Source organism: Corythoichthys intestinalis, chromosome 12 (assembly GCF_030265065.1).
Source record: "Corythoichthys intestinalis isolate RoL2023-P3 chromosome 12, ASM3026506v1, whole genome shotgun sequence".
Classification (NCBI taxonomy): Eukaryota; Metazoa; Chordata; class Actinopteri; order Syngnathiformes; family Syngnathidae; genus Corythoichthys; species Corythoichthys intestinalis.
This window is the reverse complement of record NC_080406.1, coordinates 50,210,237-50,233,790: the sequence shown is the minus strand read 5'-3', so window position 1 is coordinate 50,233,790 and position 23,554 is coordinate 50,210,237. Positions and strand designations below refer to the sequence as shown.

At 39.0% G+C, this 23,554-nt stretch overlaps 2 protein-coding genes across 4 annotated transcripts in view; both read left to right on the top strand.

The window, feature by feature from the left end:
* The window catches only part of LOC130927124 (cobalamin trafficking protein CblD), a 30,343-nt gene extending 16,811 nt beyond the window's left edge, over positions 1-13,532 (top strand). For both annotated transcript variants that reach the window (XM_057852702.1, XM_057852701.1), the window contains exons 5-8: positions 4,597-4,699; positions 4,950-5,080; positions 5,420-5,506; positions 8,502-13,532. In XM_057852702.1, the coding sequence (XP_057708685.1) occupies positions 4,597-4,699; positions 4,950-5,080; positions 5,420-5,506; positions 8,502-8,696 (516 nt within the window). In that variant the 3' untranslated portion in view covers positions 8,697-13,532. The remainder of the gene's footprint in view (positions 1-4,596; positions 4,700-4,949; positions 5,081-5,419; positions 5,507-8,501) is intronic.
* A 465-nt stretch (positions 13,533-13,997) lies between these two features.
* Positions 13,998-23,554, top strand: part of itgb2 (integrin, beta 2) — a 46,497-nt gene continuing 36,940 nt past the window's right edge. Inside the window, exons 1-4 of one of the 2 annotated variants that reach the window (XM_057852372.1) lie at positions 13,998-14,026; positions 14,102-14,159; positions 21,586-21,646; positions 22,385-22,479. In XM_057852372.1, the coding sequence (XP_057708355.1) occupies positions 21,589-21,646; positions 22,385-22,479 (153 nt within the window). In that variant the 5' untranslated portion in view covers positions 13,998-14,026; positions 14,102-14,159; positions 21,586-21,588. Of the gene's footprint in view, positions 14,160-21,585; positions 21,647-22,384; positions 22,480-23,554 lie in introns of both variants that reach the window. The other variant, XM_057852371.1, reaches the window with a different exon arrangement.

The following is a 23,554-nucleotide window of genomic DNA, read 5'->3' as shown; positions in this document are numbered from 1 at the left end:
ATTCCTTGTGACTAGGGTTGTTGACGATCAATATTATTAAGCTTATTGGTAAAAAAAAAAAAAAAAAAAAAAAAAAAAAGGAGTTAGAATCTCAAATGATGGCATTTAGACCACCATAGGGGATAGTTTTTGATTTGGTCTAGATAATTGGGGTATCACACAAGCTGATGTAACTTGGGAATGATAACATGTACTGGGTATTCATAATGCACTTTGAGTAGTAGCTATGAGTGATATAGCCATGCTTACAATTGCAATTGTGGGCATGGCTAGAGGGGGTTAAGTGGGCCAAGATAACACCAACATTATTACTGAAAGTTAATATGGATGCGGACAACTGTAAATTTTTATTGACCTGTACAGTCTGTTCAACTCTAAACATACAGTTCTTAGGCCCAACAAACAGTAAATTATTATAAACATAATACTATTCATAGTCTCACTTAGCTTTAATAGCACGACATATTTTAGGAGCACGCAGAGGCCATTACAACGATCTAAAGTTTTCCCTGACCACATTGTTTCCCAAAAGATTTCAAGGTTTAAGGATAATAATCTGCCACATCACATGTTGGAGTTTTGAGACTGGTGCGGTTGGGACGTTTCAGGTGGTAAGGTTACAAATAGGCCCAGTTATGATAAGTAAGTATGACAAATTGTCTATTCTTAAGTTTATCCTTATTTCTGTTTATCGATCCCCTGAAACACCAGATGTGTATGTTGACAGGATGGGAGGACATTCGCCCTGAACGCTAGCAGGGCTGGAACTGAGTGTGACAAGCGGAGCCATCGCACCGGCACACGGACCACCGGTTGCGCGGGTGGGAGAAGGGATCGCCAATGGTTGGAGGATCAAAGGTTTGATTCCAGACCCCACCTATTCCCTCAGGGCTGTGACCGCGGTACCGCACGAGCCGTGAGCTGGTGGCTGTGTGAGAACAGGTGCTCACAAAATAATGGTTCATCGCCAAGGGACAGCCGTCACGACTGTCCCCACGGTTTTATACTCACCCCAGCTGACGATGCTGTGTTTCGTCGGGGTGAATGTTTTCCGGTCTTTTTGAATTTGAGAAAGTATTTAAATGTTAGAGAGATTACCGTGCCTCAGACGTCTCGACAAGCATTAGGAAAAAAACTAAAACATGTGAGTACGTGGCATATTTTAAGTACACCACATAGTCCCAGATGTATTTGATTAAGATTCTTTACTTTTATTATTTTATTTTCACTTTCTAATGATTAACTTTCCTGTAGGTACCGCATTATATTTTAGACACCTTAAGCTCATTGTTTGTGTTCTACACAAAGGCAAAGTCGTTCTATGCTTTAATTAGGGAGTGTTTTAAAATATGTTGGAGGCTCTGTATTCTTTTGAGTTGAACAGATTACAGCTACACTAGGATCCACTAGGGTGGGGGGCAACCATGACGGATCCGGACTGGGAGAAAATAAACAAATTCCCATACGACCCATGTCCTAGGAAGCGACAATTGATTATGGAAATAAATAGGTTTAGCGTCATGGTCCCTGTCGCTATAGTGCTCTCGTTTATTTGTTCTTTGTAATATTATTTTTCGCTAAAAGGTTTGGATTTTCTTTCCTTTTTCCCTTTTATTGATTTCACATGCGGATGTTGCTGTTAGAAATGTGGTGTGGAAAGGTGCCCCTGGCGTTGTTGGTAAGTGGTGGGAATACACATTGTTTATGTAGTGGGGTTTATTTTTTCCGTCACATTTTTTCGATCTTTTGCAGTCACATTTGGGTTTTGTAATTCCTCGACACATGTCATATCACTGGATTGTTTTACATCTCCACAATCACCATAGATTCATTTTCGTTCTTGGGATTTTTGTTCAAAGACTACTATTTTTTCGTTAGGTTCTAAATCATAGTACTCGGTAGATTTGTGCCATTTTTAAGTCCCAGTTTTATTCTTTAGCCTTTAGCCATATTTGTCATTTGGGGTGGAGAATATAACTTTTATTATTTTTATATACTTTTGATTAGGATATTTATTCATTTTTTGGTCAATGGGGCGGAATAAAGTTTTTCTTTAATTGGGGTGGAATAAAGTTTGCCTACAGGCGTCTGTGTCCATCATTTTCAACAACTGGTAAGGGGTGAAGACGTTTATTTCGAGTTTCGAGTTCATGGTGTCCAAGTTTTTCTGTATGGCAACATTCCGCTTTTGTACAGTACCGCTTTTTCACCATTCTCTAGTCAATGGGGGAATGTTTTTGCTGTGTTATGTTTTTAGATGTAGTAGTTTGTCAGTGCTGTTCTTTTTCTTCATTTAAAAGCTGTTCTGAGATGTTTGACACACTGTTGCATTCCTTTTTCTTCAGGGCTGCGCACAGTTCCCTCTTACTACAGGTGGTGGTTGACCCTAACGTTACGGAAGTGAAAAAAGGGGCACTTAAATTTTCATTTACTGGACCAAAATTTAACTCAGTACGGTTCTCACTTTTCCTGATTTAAAGGTTGTTATTCAATGGACTAAATTTAGCTTAGTGTGTCTCTCATTTTTCTTAACTAAAGATTAACTTTATTTTAATTTATTTTAATTTAATTTAATTTAACTGAATGTATATCTCATTTTTCCTAGCGACAGGAATAACTTGATGGGTAGCCCGTCTATTTGATCATGAAAAATCGGTCTCAATGCACCTGTACAAAGAGGGCACTGTGAGCTGATGCCTATAGCCACGGGACCGAAGACAACCAAGGATTAACCCTTTGAGGCGGTATCATATTGTTTTAAAGAGTACTTAACAGGAGTCCTGAGGGGGACAAATTTCGCACATCCCTGTTTAAACTGTTCATCAATTGCTACATTTCTTCCACCACTTGACAAAGCTAAGTTCTAAGGCCACATCCATGTTTTTTCGATCCCCTGTCGGGGCTCGAGAGGGGGAATGAAGGGGAAACGATATCGTCATCGCACACACCATATAACTGTTTGCATTAGTCTAACACATATATAGTCTAACACATACATATGGTACAGGTTTTCGTAGGCACCGTCTAACTGTTTGCATTAGGCTAACACACGTAATATAATTAATCAGGAAATGTGTATCATTTTCATATTTACGGTAGGACTACACTACTAATATAAAATAAATAGCACACCATAGTTTAATGAGAAGAAATAGAGATACACAATGCCGTCTTATCACAAGAGTGACGCACATACTCGGGGAATCTGCTCTCAGCAAACTCCAAGGACAAAGCGCTTTGTCCTAAAACAAGCACCACCAGCCCGGACAGCAAAGTTGATAGCGGGCGTCCCAATCCGCGCACGAACCTAAACCGCCCAAAACCGGCCACAGCGGGGGCGGCCCCAAAGCAACGCCCAGAAACGCCTTCGACGAGACCCGCGTCAGCAAAGACTTCAAAAAGACTGGACACTGAGATAAGACAGATTTTCTTCTGCTCGGAAACATGTAGCCTTGTTTTGGATCCAGAATTGTCCCTCCGTCGTCTGTTTTTGCCTTGTCTTTGACCATTGTCGACGAATAAATTGTCAACCTGTTTTCGGCGAGTGTTCTTCAAGCTTTTGAAACATGGAGTCAGTGTGCAAAGGGTTAACACAGGAACGCGCGGAGTTTAGCTTCCTCCTTAGCCTGGCTCCTCGGGGGAGTCAGCGACGGAGCACATTTCCGTTCTGTTGCCGGCCTCCCCGTGCAGTTTGGGCTGGGAGGACTAAATTCCTTCAGCTCCCTCCGGGAAAAAAAAACACGATTTGAGCAACATTATGTTTAACAAACTTTTCCAGCGTTATTTCATTGTGTAAATGAATTTCTAATGGTCATAAAAATATGTAGACTATTTAAACATTAAGAAAATGTGCGTTTTTTTCTGCCAACTGAAAATTCGTTACAAAAGACAGTTACGACATCGAACGCTCCATCTGGAACAAAATGCAGTATGACCAACATTGTGACAGCCGATGCCGACCAAAAATGACGTAATATCCGAAACAGATCACCAATGGATTCATTTGAAGTATATGAATGCTGGTCTGTTTTGGTGTTCAGAATCCACAATACTTCTGCCTGCAGGGTTTTCGTTCAACCGACAAACTGACGCATTCCCGATGCAGAGGTGGGTGGATTCTCCGTTTTGCCGGTTGTGGTGGTTTGGCACGCACGAGTTGCATTTCGATTTGTAGTGCAGTGCATCGTAAAAATTCTATGCGTCATCTTCGTTATGGATTTAAAAAAAAAAACAAAACAAAAAAACGTCGTCACGGATATAATTTAGGTTGCACTGAGACGTTCTTGAAAATTAAGACCACGGTGAAAAAATTCCAGACTTACAACAGCTAATTTAATACTTTTAATACCTTTAATCATGGAAAACTAAATTCAATGCTTTTTTAATACTTTTAATAACCCGCGGGGACCCTGATCCTGCGATGGGACTATTGCACATGCGCACATTGCCATGGCGATGTTCAGACGATATGTTGTGCAGGCCTGCTTTTAACAGCAGTTTATCACACAAAGTTAATTTATAGTCAGTGTAGTCTTTCCCTTTAAATAAAATCCAGAAGGTTGTAATGTTCGTGTGTTTGCATTTATGTGTGTACAGGATGTTCCAGTCACGAATCACAGTACCAATACAGAAAACCAGGATTTTGCCAACTCCTGCGTTGAGTGTGTTATACAGTCATGCCCTGAAAAGCTAAAGAAAGGTAATTGTTTTACCTATATAAAATACCACTTTGGTGTGGAATCCAAAGGTTTGCCAATTTTATCACTTGAAGCAGGGAAAATGTAAAATAACGTGATTTCCTTCTGTTTGCCTTGAATTCTTGTCATGTCTTTTTGCCTTGCACTTACAGAAGCCTATTTTACTATTTTGTGCATGTGTTTTTACAGCGCCAATCTCTAGTGGTTCTAATTGTTATTCATGATTTTTTTTTTCAAATTTGTGATAACTAGATCTTCAAAACCTGTTTCCTGAGGCGCCGAACTCAGATGTGACGGTGATCACAGTGTCACATAAGACTAAAAACGACATGACTGCGTGGAGTTCTGCTGTGGAAGAAGAGAGAGCTCATTTGCTTGACAAAGTGAGCCACCTTAAACATTAGGGTTTGGGCATTTGTTGCTATAACAATCAAGTTAATCAGTTTGAACATGAAATATGTCATTATAGTTTTTGAAATATATGGTTAGCATGATTTGCAAATCATTGTGTTCTGTTTTTGTGTTTGCACAACGTCCCAACTTCGTTGGAGTTGGGGTTAAAATCTACTAAAACCTATAAATGGCATGACAAAAAAAAAAGTTTTGAAGAATACCAGCAATGGTTTTTTGTTGTTGTTGTTGTTTTTTTTTTTTTTTGTGGACTCATGACATTGTCTAATTTCCAAGTTATTGCATAAACTAATTTACTATCAACTTTGTAGTTTGTAGAAGGAGCGAAGAAAATCTGCTTCATCCTACAAAAAGAGGGATTCTGGGCAGACTTCATAGATCCATCCTCAGGCCTGGCGGTAAGACCCTTTCATAAACCTAAGACCATAGACGCCCAAATAGTTCAATAGTGTACTTAGACCAGTGGTGTCCAAACTATTCCACATAGGGCCGCAGTGGTTGCGGGTTTTTGTTCAAACCCATCATGAGGACAGCCTTTCACCAATCTGGTGTCTCACAAGTGTAATCAGTTGATTGCAGTCACGTGCTGCTTGTTTTAGCACAAACTTCATTGGTTAAACTGTCTGTGCTCGATTGGTAGGAACAAAAACCAGGACCCACAGCGGCCCTTGAGGACCGGTTTGGACACCCATGACTTAGACCATATAGCATACTGGAAATAAATCAAGAGTATCGACCCAGTTTTCTGATTGCTAGGACAGCCTTTACCTTCAACTCAGTGACATGCTCTCCTCAGACCCTCGCAATGAGAAGTTGGTCCTGTTAGGCAACATCAACGTGGATGTAGTGCACACACTGTGTAAAAATAGTTAGCAGAACTTGACATTTCAAGTCAACTCATTTCACTTGCATTTGCAAATTTTGACCGAGAACTTGCAATTGTAAGTTATTGCCAAATACTTTTGGAAATGTTGAGTAAACATTATGTTAACTCTTTGGCTGCTGTTGACGCCAACAAACGTCAAATCCATTTGAATTGGGAAGGGCTGAAAGCGCCCCTTCTAGCTGAAATGGATTGGATGTTCATTGCCGTCAATCGATGTTTTTAATATCACTTTCCATCTTACTGCAGATGAAAACATCGAATATTCGTCGACTGAAGTTAGATGAAGAGAGCACATTTTGAAATGACTGAAATATTTTTGTACAGAAGACGAACACGAAAATTAGAAGGAATGCCAAAAACAACCCTGATGGCGCATAGACTTCATAATGTATTGACGGGACACAGGGCGTGGCGCCGATTCATAGGGGCCTATCTCCGTCAAAGCTGACCGAGTGGAAACACTGAAAAAGAGCTTTTTACGATGAAAGTTCTGCTTAAATCCCTGAATTCTTTATAGATATGGACATAAAACAGTCTCGATTATTGGTTAAATGCAAAAAAAACCCCATGCAGTTATCATTTATTTTACGTAAATATGTCGAATGTGCTGCTAGTCTTTAAGCCACTCTGGCGCCCCCTTATCACCACAAAGAGCTTATTACATTGACAATTCTTGTGAATAAATGTGTAAATCCCTAAATTCTTTATATATATATATATATATATATATATATATATATATATATATATATATATATATATATATATATATATATATATGAATGTAAAACAGTCTCGATTCTTGGTTAAAAGCAAAAAAAAAAACAAAAAAAAACGAGCAGTTAGCATTTATTTTACGTAAATATGTTGAGTGTGCTGCCAGTCTTTAAGCCACTGTGGCGCCACCTTATCACCACAAAGAGCTTTTTAACATTGAAAATTCTTGTGAATAAATGCTTAAATCCCTCAAATCTTTATAGATATGGACGTAAAACAGTCCAGAAGCAAAAAAACCGGGAAGTTAGCATTTATTTTACTGTACGTAAATATTGCAAATTATAACGCCAATGCTGTAGCGGCTAATTTCTCCCATTGATTTTTTTCACGTTTCAAAATGCATGTATGGTATGAAAAATACAATTAATACCTTGAATCCTCGAACAAATCAATCCTGAGACAATCCTTCCTGTTTGTATGCGGTACAGCTTTCGTACTTTTTCAACCTAAATCCGGCGTTAGATCGCTGCGTAAGTGTGTTTGAGAATAACTCCTGTTGATGCTGGGTGTAGGCAGGCCCCCTACGCGAAGGCGTGGCACAGTGTCATAGGGTGTGACAAGTCAATATACTTATGAAGTCTATGGATGGCGATAGACATCCAATCCATTTGAAGGTGGAAGGTTGGCAGCTTAACTAAATTACTTTTTGGAAGTAATTTGTAGCTGTAACTAATTAGTTGTTTAAAGTAAGATTAGTAACACTGATCGAGAGTTGAGCTAGGGCTAAGTTAGCACAATTTAGTTTTTCAATTTCATACGAGCTAACATTTCAAGTTCACAAGAACTAACATTTCAAGTTCACGCAAGCTAACATTTCAGGTAAGCGCGAGCTAACATTTTGAGTTAGCGCGAGCTTACATTTCAAGTTCTGCATACTGCAAAATGTAAGCTTTGATCCAAAACTTGATCATTCAAGTTGGCATAAGCCCTTTTTATCAAGTTAACGGCATTAATATAACATGAATTACAATTACTCAAAATAAGTTACTGAAGAAAATGAACATTTGAGTTGTGCGTACTTAAAGTCTTTAATTAGCAGAACCTATTGGAACTGATTTTTTTACAGTGCTGGTACTACTGTGATCTACATTTGCACAGTGAAACTCAAAATGCTCTCTTGGTGGATCTGTTTTGATTGATTGTATACTACTCATATAACATACAATGATACCTCAGCTCACGAACATAATTGGTTCCCAGAAAGTGTGTGTAGGGCGAAAAGTTCGTCTTCCGAACATTTATTTCCCATAAGAAACCATTAAAATGAGAATAATCCGTTCCCAGGTCCCCATAAAACATAATTTTCTACTAAATAAGCCTTAAAACTACACAAAAATATACCTTATTTTCTTTAATGTCTTCTTAGGCTTAACACTAGCCTGTGGTGGGGTCTTTTTCGGTCCCATAATAGCAAAAGTACACTCAATATGGTCCAAAATGTCTATCAAACACAAACCACGTCCGCATTCAACGAAAGGGAGGGGACGAACTGGGATGGCGTGAGCGTGCGTCAGCTTCTCGTGGCGCTGTTCGTCCGCCGAAAACTAGTTCGTCAGCAGAGACTATATGCTCGCGAATTTAATGTTCTTGAGGCGAAAAGTTCGTGAGCTTAAGCGTTCGTGAGCTGAGGTATCACTGTATTTGATATTAAATATGTTTGACAGGAGCGTTTTTGTATATGAATTTTTCCAATGTCATTTAATTAACTAGTTTTTTTTTTTCCTTCCCAGTTTTTTGGTCCTTACACAAACAACACATTGTTTGAGACAGACGACAGGTACCGTCTTCTGGGATTTCAGATTGAAGACCTGGGTTGCTGTCGAGTGATTAGACATCCTTTGTGGGGGACACATGCTTTTGTGGGAATAATATTTAACAATGCACCACCCAATAGCCTTATCATGAAGAATTTTCAGGGCTTTTAAACACCTGCCGATTTGCCTGCTTGCAATCAAAATGTTATTCGCTAATCGGCCGCTGTGTACATGTTGGTAGGAATAACTGGTCCAAGCAATGCATCGAAAATACAGCAGGCAGCATACACTACAGTTTTACAATAAAATTTCTTCTGCATTATTTTTGTACTGTAATAATTACAGTCAGCTAGTTTTCAGAGGGTTTTGTCCTTTGTGTCTTTAGTGTAGTAAATGTACATACAGCATTTTTGTGTATTTAGATCCACATGCCATCATTTTATCATATACAGTATATGGACTATATGGATTTCAGTATGAATAAATATGGTTTTAAATTCAGCTCTGGAGAAAAATCAGTTTATGTGAATGCCGCCCTCTGCACATCATACAGACAAATGGGCTGACAAGAGACTTGCAAGTGGCGCATTGTTCACTAAAATAAACACTGTCAAAAAAAAAAAAAAAAAGATCTCAGATTGAGAACATAAACTACACTTTATTACAAATATAGCCAGCAGTAATGCATTTGGATATTGTCCATGATATACAGTGCTGGCCAAAAGTATTGGCACCCCTGCAATTCTGTCAGATAATGCTCAATTTCTCCCAGAACATGATTGCAATTAAAAATTCTTTGGTAGTACTATCTTTATTGATTTTGCTTGCAATGAAAAAACACAAAAGAGAATGCAATTAAAAAAAAAAAAAATCATTATCATTTTACACAAAACTCAAAAAATGGGCCGGACAAAAGTATTGACACCCTCAGCCTAATACTTTGTAGCACAACCTTTAGACCAGTGTTTTTCAACCTTTTTTGACTCAAGGCATGTTTTTACTTTGGAAAAAATCTCGCGGCACACCACAAACTACAAATGTTCCAAAATTATATTCTGTACAGTATAATTAATTACAAAATAATTTCTCAATATGTATACTTACTCAGTGTGAAACTTGAGCCTGTTTAGATGAAGTCGATATCCTTATTCTTCAACTGCTCTAAGTCTCTGTTTTAATTTTTATTTTATTTTATTTTTTTTTATAGCGGTTAGGCTTGAAAAAGCTCAGAATTATCAGAAAGGGGGACTTGAGCAATGTCTTTAACCACATCAGGGCCGAGCATCTCGCAGACAATGGCTTTGCAGGCAGGTAGTATTAAATTTCTCTGTCACAGTGTGGGACTTTTTGGATTTAGCAACAAGGGTGGCTTTGAGAGCTTTCTCATTTACCTTTGTAGTTTTTATCAAAAAGTTGCCTGTTTCTCTGTCTTTTCACGAAGGCAAACAAAATAGTCCATCGACTTGTTTTGAAGCGACAGGTGTTTCGTTTGGAGATGACGTTTAAACTTGCTTGGCACCATGGCGCTGTTTTTGGATTGGTGCTCGTGTCACGTTCAAGAACTGCTCGGATTTTTAGCCATTAGCCACCTTGCTGTTCTCAACAATGTGTTAGAATAAAACACAGGGGGAGGATTGACGGTTGTCACATATGGATATAATAGAAAGGACACTTTGGAGTACATCGACACATGACGAGTCTAACCAAATGATGTGCAGGAGACGTGCTGGGGTCCACATTGTCGTAGACCGCAAGGTCGTTGATGGGTAGAATTTCGAGCAGTTTTTGAACGCGACACGAGCGATACTCCGCTCATCTGCACACGACCGAGAGCTCTCGAACTTTCGACCTACTCCTTCCTTCCTTCCTTACTTCCTTCTACTGCAACTCCGCCCGACGACGCAAAAAAAAAAAACAATACTGTAATAGCCCCAAATGGGGAAATAGAAAGGAGAGGAGTCAGTGATGACTTTCCCACTTTCTTGTGGCAACAATAGAAAATAATAAACAAAATACAGCTGCATCCGTGACATGCGACCACGAATTTGGCTCTCACGCTGTTCTCCCTGAGACTCCCTTCCTCCTCGCTTGCTTCTCGCTACGTCACCACTCTCCAGTCTGATGGCCCCTTCAAGGGCCCATACATAGTTACAAACATTACAAATTTGTATATTATATATATAAATGCAACATTAATTTCTCGTCGCACACCTCATGATCCCTCGCGGCATGCTGCTGTGCTGCGGCACACCGGTTGAAAAACACTGCTTTAGACAAAATAACTGCGAACAACTGCTTCCGGTATCGAGATTCTTACAATGCTCTGCTGGAATTTTAGACCATTTTTCTTTGGATAACTGCTCCAGGTCTCTGATATTTGAAGGGTGCCTTCTCCAAACTGCCATTTTCAGATCTCTCCACAGATGTTCTATAGCAGCGGTGGGCAAACCGGTCCTCGAGGGCCGCAGTGGGTCCTGGTCTTTGTTCCAACTGACTGGGCCCTATATAATGCTGCAAAATTTGTTGGTAGTCTTCAGACTTCATAATGGAATGGAATGGAATTTTATTGTCATCATCATCGGTATCGTTGACAAACATTGACAATTACAAAATGTGGTACCATTTGCCCGAAGGAACCGAAGAAGAAGACAAAGGCGGACGGGATGAAGCATATGTTGAGATCAGTTTCCCGTCCCCCATACAACTAAAGACGCACATTCAGGCATGGAACATACATCAAAACTGTACAATAACACAATCAACAATCTGAGTTTAGTAACTTAGCGTCCAGTCAAGCAGCTCGATTAATTTCAGGGTGTACAAGGTTATGGCTTAGTCATATCCCTGACATTTTTGCATCTGTTTGCTGTGGAACATTTTGTTGTGGCTATGTGTGTGGTTATGTGTTATCGCAGCTGGTGTGAGTAGCGGCAACGATTGGCGCACACAAAGGTCACTGTAACTGTTTCATCAGACATGAATGTATAAAATCAAACAACATGCTGTACATATTTTATCCAAAGATTAATGTCTCCACAAAGAAAACATGCTTATTATTCGTTTTATACAGTATCTTTTCCATATACTGTACTAGACATTTGAATCAGGAGCTCTGTAGACACGGCAGATAACTATGTTTTTACAATTGGGGATTAGGAGCTTAATTGTAATACATTCCAGGAGATTGTCAATCATAATTGCAACACCCCCTCCCCCCTTAGATGCCCGATTCATTTGTGTCATGTCTGTGCAAATTAAAGTCAGAGCCTTTGTTATCTTTAGTAGATAATCCTTAGTGTGTTCAAGATTCTTGTAGAGACTCCTGCCGTTGGTAAGTTTCAGTTTACCGTCCACATCCACGATTGTTATACTGGTCCGCTGTGTAGTATTTACAGTTATTCAGCTATTGTAGTCAGCTGGTCAAGACTCATGATAGCTTTAATCTTCATATTTGCGTCTTGACAAGGATCCTGCAATCCGAGACCCAGGTGTTTGCTATTTTCCCAGCTTTCTTGAGTTGACGTGCTTTTCTTGCAATTTCGGCATTTCAGCGAGTCAAGTTGTCATTCAAAAAAATCCTCGACGCTTTCAGATGGCGGCGCTGGTTAAGCAGGGCAGTCTTGGTCTTGTGGTCTGCCAGCTTCATGAGCACCGTCGCCAGTCCTCTCCCCCCAGATGGGAGCAGAAGGCAGCGACAGATGTCCAGCGGTTCCATGTTTATTCCATACTCTTTCAGTTTAGCAATTGCCAGTTGCGCCACTGTGTCCCCTGGGCTAAGCGTCAGTTGTAATCCAGAAATGATGAGCTCATTGATGAGCGCGTCGGCACTGTTCGAGATCGTCAGCCAAAATTTCCAGCCTCTTGGTGCGAACATCTCTCTCCTTGACCGCCTGCTTGAGTTTCTCGTTTTCAGCGCAAATTAACTGGAGCTCTCATACGATTTCTTGATTCTGGTTTTGAATCAAGCCAGTCAAGGAGACCTCCAACTTCTGTATGGAGGACTTTATTTTATCCAAGTCTCCAGGTTTCAAATTCTTTGGAGCCATTCTGGGAGTCGAGCTTGCTAGCCCTGAGCGCTTATCGGTTAAGATAAGAGAGTGCTTCAGGAGCTCAGAAAGTGCGTCTGTACGTGGTGAAGGCTGAGCAGCGAAATGAATGCCATGCACAGTTGCACACTGTCGAGCAGTCCAGTGTCAGAGGCTGCTAAGCAACCCCAAAACATCAGGGAACGTCCGCCATGTTTGACTATGGGGACAGTGTTCTTTTCTTTGAAGGGCTCATTTTTTTCCTGTAAATTCTATGTTGATGCCTTTTCAGAAAAAAGCTCTACTTTTGTCTCAACTAACCAGAGAACATTCTTCCAAAATGTTTTTTTCTTTCTCAGGTAAGTTTTGGCAAACTCCAGCCTGGCTTTTTTATGTCTCTGGGTCAGAAGTGGGGTCTTCCTGGATATCCTACCATAGAGTCCCTTTTTATTCAGACGCCGACGTATAGTACAGGTTGACACTGTTGTACCCTCGGACTGCGGGACACCTTGAACTTGTTTGGATGTTAGTTGAGGTTCTTTATCCACTATCCGCACGATCTTTCGTTGAAACCTCTCGTCAGTTTTTCCTGTCTGTCCACATCTAGGGAGGTTAGCCACAGTGCCATTGGTTGTACACTTATGATGACACTGCACACGGTAGACACAGGATAATTCAGGTCTTTGGAGATGGACTTGTAGCCTTTAGATTGCCCATGCTTCCACAGTTTTGCTTCTCAAGTACTCAGACAGTTCTTTGGTCTTCTTTCTTTTCTCCATGCTCAATGTGGTACACACAAGGACATAGGGCAGAGGTTGAGTCAACTTTAATCCATTTTAACTGGCTGCACGTGTGATTTAGTTATTGCCACCACCTGTTATGTGCCACAGGTAAGTAATAGGTGCTGTTTATTACACAAATTAGAGAAGCATCACATGATTTTTCAAAGGGTGCCAATACTTTTGTCTGGCCCAGTTTTATGTAAAACGATAATAATTCCCCCCCCCCCCCCCCCCCCCCCCCCCATTCTCTTTTGTGTTTTTTCATTGCAAGCAAAATTAATGCAGATATTAATTGCTATCATTTTCTGGGAGAAATTGAGCATTTTCTGACAGAATAGCAGGTGTGTCAATACTTTTGGCCAGCACTGTATATGCATATTACATTTTTGAATCGGGAGAAAATACTTTTAATTTTACTTGTGAAGTAAATTTCAAAGCAAATACTTTTGTAATTGAGTATTTTTTTTCTTAGATACTTGTCCTTTTATTTAAATACAGATACAAGTGCCAAAAAAATACTTAAATTAAAAAAAGTAAGTACTTCATCCACTACTGTCTTGTGGATCAAAATGGATATGTGTACATGGCTAAAATGAGAAGTGGGCGTGGTGGTTCAAACTATTAAAGTCAATTCTCAAGAAAATTTGCCGAGTTGTTTTTTTTCGTACTCTTAACCATCCGTCGATATACAGAGGTGAGAATGTGTTGTAACAGCAGAAGCGTTACAGTATTCTTTTCAACTCACTGGTTGATTCATACTTCCTGTCAGGCACTCCTCAGCATAACGGTCAGACAGCGTTGGCAAGAATCTTCCTCATTCTATTCTTGTAAGTTACTTTTTTGTTGTTTTAAATGTACAGTGACTGTTGTTTATTTAAAGGAAAAACCTATTTAATCATTTGAGTGTTTAAGTCACATAGTATATCTTTCATTGAGGATGCTGACTTTATTGCTTTCAGAGAAGTAAGGATTGCTCATTCTGTTTCAATAAATTCATTTACCAGTAACACTATAAAGCTTGTTACGACAATGGATAATTATACAGCACCTCATGCGTGAATGAGTAAAACTCTCCTGCATTGTTTTTCTGAATAATGCATGTGTGTACAACACTCCTGCATTGTTTTTCTGAATAATGTATGTGAGGTATGAGTACAATATTAGTTTCACAATTACTGTAATCTATATTGCAAAACCATATGGAACAAGCCAATGATCCAGCATCCCTTTTAGAAATGTGAGATATCTATAAAATAACTCAACTGATGCAAAATTAGAAAACAAAAACAATGTTATTCTATTTTCCAAATAATTTCAGTGTAAAATTGAAGATTTTATATTTAGTGATTGGACAATTCAGTTTTTTCCCCCAAAATGTAAAGGCATTATGGCTTTCGTGAGTGCCTGCAACCCAAAAGATGGGGTTTTGCGTTGGTCAATGATTGTAACACACGATGACTAAGACACTTAACCCTTAGGAGCTGACTAAACAAACATTTGTAAACCAGAGTGCTTAGCCTTTTGTCCAACAATTAGCAACTAAAGACACTTGTATTGGCGTTCCTTTATTTCAGCACCGCCATCTTCTCAGGAGAACTTCTTAGGCTGGCTCCTCATAACATCCAGGAAATTTTACTAACTAAAAACTTCCCAATCTCTCAAATTACATTTTTAGTTTTAGACTCGCAACAAAATGAGAAACAAAGAGAAGTTAATTGTTGACAGAAATAAAATTTTGTTTTGATTTTATTGACTCAATACAGTATATATTTTCAATTATAATAGTTTTACATATACAAAATTTGTTATGAACGGCAAGCCGTTGATGTGCATCCCAAAAACAGACAAGGAGATCAGGTAGAGCTAATGTTTGTATTTAATAAGTACAACAAAGGGAGCACGCCAAAAATGTGAGTATAACTGAGAGAGCACGCCAATAAACGCGAGTATAATAAAGTACAACAAAGGGAGCACGCCAATAAACGCGGGTATAATAAAATACAACAAAGGGAGCACGCGAAAAATGCGAGTTTAACAAAGTACAACTAAGAGAGCACGCTAGAATGCATGAATATAACAGAGTACAAGAATCTAACTACAAAGCCCAAAAGAGCACTAAAGTAAAGATGACCAAACCAGAATACGACCATAGAACGTCGGGAAACTCGAAGGATGACGATGAACACACAGGCGGTAAGCAAGGCAAATAGCAAGCAATAGTCCGACTCTTGCAGATGGTGACAGGCTTCCCTAATCAAGCACAGGTGTGTCGCATTACCCCGCCAATCTGGCTCAATCAGGTGCTGCATAAAGAAAAAAAGAACTGAGACACACACAAATATGACAAAATTATGTCTGCTTAGGACGTTCTATGGCAGTTATACCCTGACATGAGCTGCATATTAGTGTTGTCACACCCCAACGTCTTAGTTTTTGTAATCGAAACATATTAGAGTAGCATTTCACGGAATGCAGTAAACTACTAAAACACTTTGTATTAAGTAAACTTAGTGTGACAACCAATGCTACTCATTTTTTTGTTTGTTTAAATAAAGTTGATTACCTAGCATGTTACTTGGAACACTCTTAGTTGAGCCATACTTCCTGTCTATCAGTCTTGTGTAAAAGGGTGAGCAACAAAGTGAAAGACTGCAAGCATCTTCCTGATTATTGCAATTTACAATTTATTCTTGTTTCTTTTTCTATACAAAAAAATTGTCATTTTTCTTTAGCAGTGTGTAGATGGTAGCCTATGTTTGTTCAGTCATTTCACATACAGTAGCTGTACAGTAGCTCACTAAACATGTTGCCAAACGAAAAAGAGCAAGTGCTTTTTGTTTTTTATGAGGAAGTGACTCAATTAACCAAAACATGCGGTGAAATGACAAGTGACAAAGAATGACATCAAACATTATATTTAAACACATCTACCAGGAAATTAGTCATGAATACTTTTCAGTTTAAACCACTGATATCAAACCCAATGCCTTGGGGTCAGTTCTGTACGACACATCTTTTTGTGAGCCTACTAAAGCAAATCATGTCCATAGTCTTTGTCTTCTGCTCAAATACCAATACCACTGTTATCAATTTTTAAAAACATTTTTGATACTAGGAGCATTTTCATTCAGCAGGCATCATTCAGTATTTTGTGCAAATGTTATAAATTGAGGTGATCATACATTTACTGGACTGTCTCAGAAAATTAGAATACACAATATTCTAATTTTTTGAGACAGTCCTGTGTATATATACAGGAGTGTCTCAGGAAATTAGAATACACAATATTCTAATTTCCTGAGACAGTCAGGAAATTAGAATATTGTGTATTCTAATTTCCTGAGACAGTCCTGTATATATACACAGGACTGTCTCAAAAAATTAGAATATTGTGTATTCTAATTTTCTGAGACAGTCCAGTATAGGTGGTCATGAATATGATGGCCTTCCAAAAGAAACCATCATAACAATGACGTAGCTGGTGAAGAGAAAAAAACAGACTAGGCAAAGATAGCCGGAGTCAACGCTCTCTTTTTTAAGTTTTTAAATTTTCTTAAATGAACACGAGAGGACGACACACATTTCATAACAAATTAAAGAATTAAGAATAAACTAAAACAGATCTATCAGGTCACTTCCTGTTGCTTTAGGGAAATTTTGGGGACAATTCCAGTTTAAATCCGGTTACTTCCTGTTGATTTGGGGACACGTCCTGATGCATGGCTGTCAACGGCATAAACTTACTTGGGCCCCAATTGAATGTCAATGGGCTGTAATGGTAAACGGTAAAAAATCACTATCACCTATGTTTTCCTGCCATTGAAAATGATGGGAAAATGTTTGCCATTATAAATGAATGGAATGGCGTAGATGGCTGTCAGTGGCATCCTATTAGAAATGAATGGGCAAGTTTTTGGCGAATTTTGGGGGAACTAAGTTTTGATGGTTTTAATTCTGTATACAACTTTTATGCCCCTTACTGCCTTGGAATTTTTTATGTGTAAATTATGCGGACTAGATAAATTTGGGGGAAAAAAATGGTTTTAAACCCCACATTTACTGGTGGATGGAAAATTTTTAGCATTCATTCGCAAAATTCCCATTGCCGCGTGAAAATTCCAGTCATTTTAATATTTGAACGGTGACGGTTGGACCATGTGAAACGGTTTGGGCTGTGCGGTGCGCTGAAGGAACGCCATTCAAACACCACATATTTTTAAATGTAATTCCATGAGAGCCATACAACATGTTTAAAACTAAAACTACAAGTAATTTTTAAAGTACAAAAAGTCTCTGAATTCTTTTTAATAACAATGTTATGCTGTTGACAATCAATGATGAGTATTTCTTACCATTAATGCGACTTCTGCATGGCTTTGCTGATGGCTTTGTAGTCTTGTTGATACTTGGTGGGGTTAAGCTTCATGCAGGCATTGAGAAACTTATGCACGGAGCATCATCAGTGCACACTGAAACAAGTTTATCCATCTGTAGATTTATTCTTAAGCAAACCCAGTGAAGGACGAATAATTACTCCCCTCTTGTTGTCTCTTTCATAGTCAAAACCTTGCAATCACACTGAACTGCGATAGATAGCTTACGTCTGTTGATTCATCCAAAGCAAGAGAAAATTAAAAATAAAATTATAAATGATACATTTTATAAATTATATTATAAATTAAAATAAATTATGTCCTGCTGAAAAGTCAGATACTCCTTGTTTTTTTTTCTTTTTGCCATCCTCTCAAAAGGGTTTCTAAAATTAGATGACAACATGGAAAACGAAACTTAAAAACGAGGAATGTTCTCATGCATACGCGCATATCGACTACTATTTTTAACAGCAAAATACGGTAACCCTACTTGAACAGTGTCTCTGCCTCATCTGCGTTGCCTATGTGACAGACAGACAGACAGACAGACAGACAGACATGTATGTTTGCCACTTTCCCACTAAAATTACTGCGAACTGGCTTTCTAGTCGCCGGTTGTAGTACAGTATATGGACTACGTGTCCCATGATCCCCCTGAGCTCACGCAGCCAATAGCATGGGACTTGGGGGGATCTAACGTAGCACATCTAGGTTGCTATTTTATGATATCTAGTGCGGGAGTGTTGTCGTAGAATTAAAAAAGTTAACATACGCTGCAAAAGTCGTCTGCTCATTACTGCACGACACCAGCGTATGACCGGTGACCGTTGCCGTTTCATGCAATGCGCAAAGGAGCGTAACAAAACTTTTTTTTTTTTTAGTAATTAAAGATTTGTTTACGAGCCAGATGCAGTCGTCAAAAGAGCCAGATCTGGCTCGCCAGCCATAGCTTCCTGACCCCTGTTCTAGGCCTTTGCCTTGCAACGCCCCATCTAATGAGAACAAAAAGACAGGAAAATACCTGATGGTAGTTTTGCATGTAATGCAAAAGCAACCATCTATGTTATTACAGTTTTGTTTTTTTTTGAATGGCGTTTCTTTCAGTGCACCGCACACCCAAACCATTTGGAATTCTAGTGCAACGTAGGGAATCTTCCAAATGAATGAATTTGCCAAAAACCTACGGTACCCCCAAAATTTGCCAAAACCTTTCCCATTCGTTTCTAATAGGATGCCAGTGCCATGTACGTACGTCGTTCCATTCACTTCTAATGGCCAAAATTTCCTATGTATTTTCAATGGCAGAAAAACATGGGTGGTACTGTGATTTTTGACCTGAAACTCACCATTACAGCCCATTGACATTCAACTGGCACCCAAGTAAGTCGATGCAATTGAGAGCCATGTATCTCGATTAAACTGATGCCAATGTACTTGAATTCCATTGACGGCCATGTATGTCCATGATGCCATTGATGTCCATGTATGTCCATGCCATTAACAGCCATGTACGTACTTGCCATTGAAGGCCATGTACGTCCATGCCATTGATGCCAATGTACTTGGATTCCATTGACGCATATGTAAGTTGATGCCATTGGCGGCCATGTACGTCAAAATATCAACAGGAAATGACCTGATAACAACTGTAAGTGACCCTGAAATGTCCCCAAGTCGACAAGAAGTGACCTGAATTCAGCAGGACGTGACCTTAAGGGCATAGGCGGAGTTTGCCTTTTGTGGCAGGGGGGGCACAATATGCAACATGACCCCGAAACGCAGTGTCAGCAATAAAATTAACTTACAAGAATGTTTACAATATTAAGTTGACAATGAGCGTTTTTTTTCTTCTCATCATTCTTTAGGGGAATTCTAAATCACGCTGCTTAGGCAATACTTGACACGGCTCAGAGAACAAACAGACCCAATAATGCAGTGCTCAGAGCAGATTTATTAACAATGGTTCTGAGAGGAAGAAGTCTTGGCCCCGGAGAAGCACGGAAGGCTGTTCGAGCAGGGGGGGGACGAGCAAGGCGAAGGCCCAGGCAGGATGCGTCTAGATCCGGTCCTGTAGCAGGGTTCAGGTCACAGAGAAAAGGCAGAGGCACAGACGAGGAGCAGGCTAGAGGCAAAAATCCACAAGGTCAAAAAGTGTATCAAAGGCAGAGGAACAGACGAGGAGCAGGCTAGAGGCAAAAATCCACAAGGTCAAAAAGTGTATCAAAAATCCGGCAAGACAAGGTTACAAGAAACGCTCGTAAGTTGCAGTGAAGGCTAACAAACTCGCAATGGAGCAGAGGACTGTGGGTGTTTATGAAGGGAGGCTGTGGTAATGACCAGGTGTGCAGGACAGGTGTGTGGAATGAGTGCTGATAACTGGTAGAGGAAAAAAAAGGAAAAGGCATACAGGCCTGCTGTGGGGCTTTAACAATACTTTTCGCCAAGCTAGTCATCCATTGAATATGGTACGCCCGCCGGTGTTGTGCCAATGTAGTTACCCCAGTCAAAAATTGTATCCCCTGGGCGGAGCCATATAGAGGTAGATTTGAATTTTTATTATTCAATCCCCAAAAAAGTTTCTTCAATAAAAAAAAAAAAAAAAAAAAAAAAGTTGCTTCAATCAAAATATATATTTTCAGCCCCAGAAAAAGTCGCTTCAATCAAAAAAAATGTGTTTGAATACAAAAATAAATTTGAAACTCGAGAAAATACATGTGAAAGCTAATTTTCTTTGATTTTTTTTGGATTGAAGTAATTTTTTTTTTGATTGAAGCAACGTTTTTGATTGAAGTAATGTTGATTTGTGATTTGTGTCACATTGTGGCTAGGACATTTTTGTCTTTATTATTCAATCAAAATTCAATGAAAAAATTTGTTGCATCCAAAAAATATTTTCAAAAAGAAAAATCAATCAAAAAAAAAAAAAAATTCAATCATAAAAAAAGTTTTTGAATGCGAAAAAATATTTGAGATTGAAAAATTTGCATTTGAACACTTAATTTTCCATTGAGAAAGTTGCCTTTGATTGAAGAAATCCTTTTTGTGTTTGGGCCATATTATAGGTAGGACATTTGTGTCTAAATCATTCAATCCCCAAAAAAAGTTGCTTCAATCAAATAAAAAAATAATTTGAAAAATAAAATTGCCCTCCCCTAATTTTTTTTGTTTGTGAAAATTATATGCAAAACAAACGACCGTCTAAGTTGCTAGTCACATGATCTTTTCGAAAAATAATTTTGACCCATTATAAAAATATATTTTTTGTTCATTTCATTCATTTTTGTTGCAGTTTTATTGCTTTACAACTTTTATATATACTGTATAGGAAAGACAGTTACATGCAATGACACTTTTCAGCCACCAGGGAGGGGGGGGCTGCCCCCCCCCTAGAATCCGCTTATGCTTAAGGGGTTTTCCTGCAAAAGCAAAACTACCATCGCAATTTCTCCAGAAATTGCATCTTCTAGTTTTAGAAAGTCCAGTTGTAAACCATTTCAGGCCTTGATTGAATTAGTGAATAAGGCTACTTCTCTGAGGGGATGGCCTTGAACGACAAGCGGGGCAGACTTTATATTGGATGATACAATGGAAATAAACCACACAATGTTGATCCAGGGATCTATACTAACTTTTTAATTGGAATACAATGGACCCTGTGCGGAAATCTTGGGGGGGACAAACTGAAAGTTTAGGCGCATACAATGTAAATCAACTCATGGGGTTAATATATTAATATCAATTACTCATTTCCATGATATCACTGACAAATACTTCAACATTTTTACATTACCACCACCAACAATTAAGCTTAAGTGCAGAGCAGAAGTTTGTCTGTAATAAATGATATTTAATGGTAAAATGTTTTTTTCCCCCCTCCCAGGACATGAATCACTATCTTCCATTTGTCCTATTGTCCATCTTCCTGTCTGTGGTTCCAAATGGTGAGTTAAAACATTTTGTTTTTGAAAACATCTTAAATTAATTTTAGTGTGGAGATTATTTGTTTTAAATTTTAAAAAAAGTCCATCAACTCTTATACTCCCAGCAGCTGTGGATGAAGTACTTACTTTTTTACTTAATTAAAAGTACAGATACAGGGGCAATAAAAATACAAGTATCTAAGAAAAGGTTTATGCAGGTAAAAGTGTTAAAATTTACTTTGCAAGTAAAAAGTAAAAGTATTTTCTCCTGATGCATACATGTGACATATATGTAACACACAGAGATCTGAGCCAATATCCAAAGAACCAGAAAATTCTATGATTGCTCAATTTTTATTTAAAACTGTGCAGAATGGAAAAAAACAAGCAATAAAATTGACTGCACTGTAAACAGAAGCTTAAAAAGCTAAACTATGCCTCCAAAATTGAGCTTAATGGCGGATTGCAATTAACTATGAGGTGCATACTGCCACCTACTACACAAGAGTGTGCAGCACCTGTCTGATGGCACGCTCCTCTCACTGTTGTTTTTTTATTGGTCAACATCTTGTTCACCTGCCTAATCTTGCTTCTACTCGTGTTGAGGTCTCTAGTGCTCAATTACGGAATAGTTGCACAGTAACAAAGTACTTTTACTTCATTACTTTCTCCCTACTTACTCCCAGATACGGTATTTTGATCAGTCACAAACCTATTTTTAATGCCTAAGTGTGTTTTTGTCCGTCTTTTTATTTGTAGCATGGTGCCAAGAAGATGTTTGCTCCAAGTCCAAAGTAAACTCTTGCAATGACTGTATCACATCAGGGCCATACTGCGCTTGGTGTCAACAACTGGTATGTCTTAAACCAATATGTGATTTTTCTATTTGATAATTTGGTTTTGTTTGCGGAATTGAATATTGGGTATACATTCTTCTAAATAAATCAGTACTTCTCAAATAATAGAGCGAGACCAGGGGTGGCACATGTGACTTCGGGGAGCATACTTTTTTCCGTACTAGAATAAAGTGTAATTGCACATCCACTCAGTGCGTGGCAGTGTCGCTCATTTTCAGTGTGCGCGGAGTATTTCTGAACCAAACAAGAGCATACAGCAAAGAGCACTGGAGATATTAAGAACTAAGACGGGGAAATATGACAAAGCGTATGTAGCTTTTGGCTTTGACGTTTAGTACAGTGGGAGACGAGGAAAGACCAGTCTGTTTACTGTGTTTAAAAATGTTTGCAGTGGACAGCAGGAAACCAAATCAATTAAGACGTCACTTAAAGACATTAGACCCCAATCACATTGACATAGATTTTTTTTTCGAGTGAAAACGTGCCGAATATTGCCATCAATCGTCCCGCTTTGTCAGTGTTGCATTAGTAAACCAGCGAGCACTGTTAGCATCAGACAAGGTGGCATACCAATTTGCTCAGTGTAAAATAACACCCTACCTGCAGCAAAAATAAAAAATGTCCATCTGTCCAATGACACTGTCATTTTTGTTCTGTTAATCTTTGTTTTTTCCTTCAAATTGTTTGGCATATTCTCCTCATGAGTTAATGCTGCTAATCAATTTGAATTGATTATTATTTATTGATTTTAACAAATTTAATGTTTCATTATTAAATGGTCAAAAAAGTTTATTCAGGGGTGCTGGAGAGGAGGGTCCGTAGGGAAGTCTAATCTTGGATTTAGGAGGAGCAGTGTGGTTTTCGTCCCGGCTGTGGAACAGTGGACCAGCTCTACATTCTTGGCAGGGTCCTCGAGGGTGCATGGGAGTTCACGCAACCAGTCTACATCTGTTTTGTGGATTTGGAGAAGGCTTTCAACCGTGTGCCTCAGGGTGTCCTGTGGGGGGTGCTCCGGGAGTTTGGAGTACCGAGCCCCTTGTTAAGGGCTGTGTGGTCCCTGTACGGCCAGTGT